The sequence below is a fragment of the Neophocaena asiaeorientalis genome, unplaced genomic scaffold (genome assembly GCF_003031525.2).
Source record: "Neophocaena asiaeorientalis asiaeorientalis breed wild unplaced genomic scaffold, Neophocaena_asiaeorientalis_V1.1 scaffold648, whole genome shotgun sequence".
In the NCBI taxonomy this organism is placed as follows: Eukaryota; Metazoa; Chordata; class Mammalia; order Artiodactyla; family Phocoenidae; genus Neophocaena; species Neophocaena asiaeorientalis.
Genome location: NW_020172781.1, coordinates 2,196,021 through 2,199,116, shown reverse-complemented (window position 1 = coordinate 2,199,116; position 3,096 = coordinate 2,196,021). Strand labels below are relative to the sequence as shown.

The 3,096-nt window shown below is 48.4% G+C and overlaps 1 protein-coding gene across 1 annotated transcript in view; it reads left to right on the top strand.

The window, feature by feature from the left end:
• Positions 1–3,096, top strand: part of OAS2 (2'-5'-oligoadenylate synthetase 2) — a 28,026-nt gene that overhangs the window by 19,755 nt on the left and 5,175 nt on the right. Inside the window, 1 exon segment of the mRNA XM_024741387.1 lies at positions 28–402. Within this exon segment, the coding sequence (XP_024597155.1) occupies positions 28–402 (375 nt within the window).

The window sequence follows — 3,096 nt, the reverse complement described above, 5'->3', positions numbered from 1 at the left end:
GCTTCACACAGCGGCCTCCTTCCACAGCCTGCGCCGCTCTATGTGACCCCAGGCCATCTTCTAGACAAGTTCATCAAGGACTTTCTCCAGCCCAACAGGACTTTCCTAGATCAGATCAAGAAAGGTGTTGACATCATCTGTAAGTTTCTTAAAGAAAATTGCTTTTGACATTCAACTACAAAGTGTGAGAAGATTGTCAAGGTGAGCAATGGCCTTTCTCTTTGTTATTGGCGGGGACTAAGCTGTTCCTGTAACTCTGCAATGCTCGTGACCACTGGAAATGTGAGGACAAAGGGTGAGGGAGGGAAGCAGGGGAGATGGGCAACCAGGACCCTGGTTTTCAGTGGAGGGTGCCGATGCACTGCTTACGTCATTCACAATAGATTTTGGGGGGTGCACATTGTGTGGCCTGCGGCATCCTAGTTCCCCGAGCAGGGGCTGAGCCCGGCCCACGGCTGTGAACGTGCCGAGTTCTAATCACAGTAGACTTCTGGTCCTGCGTTAACCTCCGAGAGCTGCCGGCAACGCTCGCCGGTGCTTGGCTTGTGGTGCATCCCTCCAGTCTCTGCCTCCCTCTCCCCGTCCCCTTCTCCTCTGGGTCTTTCTTCTGTTCCCTTCTAAGAACACTTGTCATTGGGTTTAGGGCCCGCAGATCCCTAACTGAATCACATCTATAAAGACCCTTTTTCCAGATAACATCACATTCACACATGTTGCCAGCAGACATCTCTTTTTTTTGGGGGGGGGGGCCACCATTCAAACCACAGCAGATTCTAAGCTCCATGTGTATTAAATCAAAAAGTGACAGTCTTCCTAGTTTCAATTCATCCCATCAACTGAGCTAGAGATTCAGCAGATGGGGCCATTCTTGTCCAAGACTCCAAGGTCACGCGCTGACACACTTGCCTCCGTCTGTTGGCCGCCAACCAGATAACTGTGTGTCCAGGGTCACAAGAAGGGAGGGAGAAAAGTGCTGACCTGTGAGCAAAAACATTTGCTGTGATGCAAAAAGAACAGATCTGTGTGCATGCTGCCCTGGGACGGGTCTGGGGACCAGTGCCGACGTCCCACGCGCCATGAGTAAAATGTCTCACAAGGTTAATTTGAGGGAAAACAAGACTGGCTGTGTTCATGGCTCATGTTGTCCTCTCCTTCCCCAGCCTCTCATTAACATGAGAGAAAATAAATAAGAAACGTTAATGACACATCAAAGAAGAAAATAGGAAGAGAGCCTTTGGCCGATAAGAAGTTGCTTTCTATCTTCCTGAAGTTGGTTGCAAGAATTGTCTGCTGAGGTGATGGGGGAGGTGCCACCTGGAGGATGCAGGGAGGGGGCTGTGGCCCGGGAGACCAGCTGCATGGATGAAGTGGCATGGACCAGGGATTAATGGAGCATCTGTGTACAGGAAGCTCCACTCCCTCCCCTCGCCTCCTAGGCCACGTAGCCAGGCATTCGCTACCCATGGGTAAAATAAACATTGCTTTTGCAGAAATCAAATGAGTTTTCTGGGAAAAACCAGGAAAACATGCATGAGGGTTGATGCTCAGAGCAAATCCCACCAAGTTGTGGCATTGAGAGAGCTCCCTGCGAAGCTGGCTTCTCCCCAACTCACACTCAAAGAAGCCCATCGGCTAAGCAGCTGTGCCTTCAGGGAGAACTTCACAAAACAGACAGAATGAACCTGTGTGCCTGCCTAAGCTGCCTCGTGCAGAGCTTGGCAAGCCAGGGCCAGCGAGCTAAGAGTGGTTTTACTTTTTTTTTTTTGCGGTACGCGGGCCTCTCACTGTTGTGGCCTCTCAGGCCAGCACAGGCTTCGGACGCGCAGGCTCAGCGGCCATGGCTCACGGGCCCAGCCGCTCCGCGGCATGTGGGATCTTCCCGGACCAGGGCACGAACCCGTGTCCCCTGCATCGGCAGGCGGACTCTCAACCACTGCGCTACCAGGGAAGCCCCGGTTTTACATTTTTACATGGTTGAAGAAGAAGAAGGAGAAGAAGGGAGAGGAGGAAGAGGAAGGGGAAAAGGAGGAGGATGCGGGGGAGAAAAGTGAGGAGCGGGAAGTAGAAGCTTATGTGGCAGAGACACACGTAGCCCACAAAGCCTAAAATATGTATCAGCTAACACTTTACGGAAAGTTTGCTGACCCCTGCATCTAAATGATGAATATTCATCCAATGGTCCCCAGATTGCAGGAGGGAAGCGATGACGTCAGGCTTGCCTTAGTTTGATTTATTTCAGGTCACAGAAATTCAAATAAAGCTACATACTCTTTTTTGTCTGTTTGTCCAGAGTATACTGTAGATGGACATCTTGAGGACTGTATTTCATAAGATCAAGTATGCAGAGGGATCTGGATAGTGTCTAACAGAGCACATTCATCTGATATTGATACCATGCCTTGTGTTTAAAATTTGCTCATTGTGTATTGATCCATTCGAGTTCTGTTTTATCTAGGGGGGAAATTTTAGATTTTCACTATTGAGGATTCTTTTTCTCACCATGGTCTCTTTTTAAAATTTATTTATGTTAATTGAAGTCTAGTTGCTGTACAATATTATATAAGTTCCAGGTGTACGGTATAGTGAGTCACAAGTTTTAAAGGTTATACTCCATTTATAGTTATTATAAAATATTGGCTCTATACCCCATGTTGTACCATATAACCTTGTAGCTTATTTTACTGCTAATAGTCTATACCTCTTACGTCCCCACCCCTGTAGTGCTCCTCCCCACTTCCCTCTCCCCACTGTAACCACTAGTTTGTTCTCCATGTCTGTGAGTCTGTAAAGCTACGTTAGTCTTTACCAGAAATCTTTAGGAAGTTGACTTGAGAAGCAGGTCATTTATAACTAGCCCATCCATTGTTTGTGGGCAAATTCACACATCAAATGGCATGAGATGAGCCACCTTTGGAACCAGATGATTCTATTTGTTTGGAAAATGAAACACTCTGCTTCGGAATCAGCCCTAACTGGAGACTCGAACATGGCACCGCTCCCGGCAACCTCATTAATTAGCCCAACGGGCGCCAGCCCATGGGGGTGAGGGCTCAGGCTCTAGAAGATGCTGTATCTCCAGTTGCCTTTGCTTCCCTA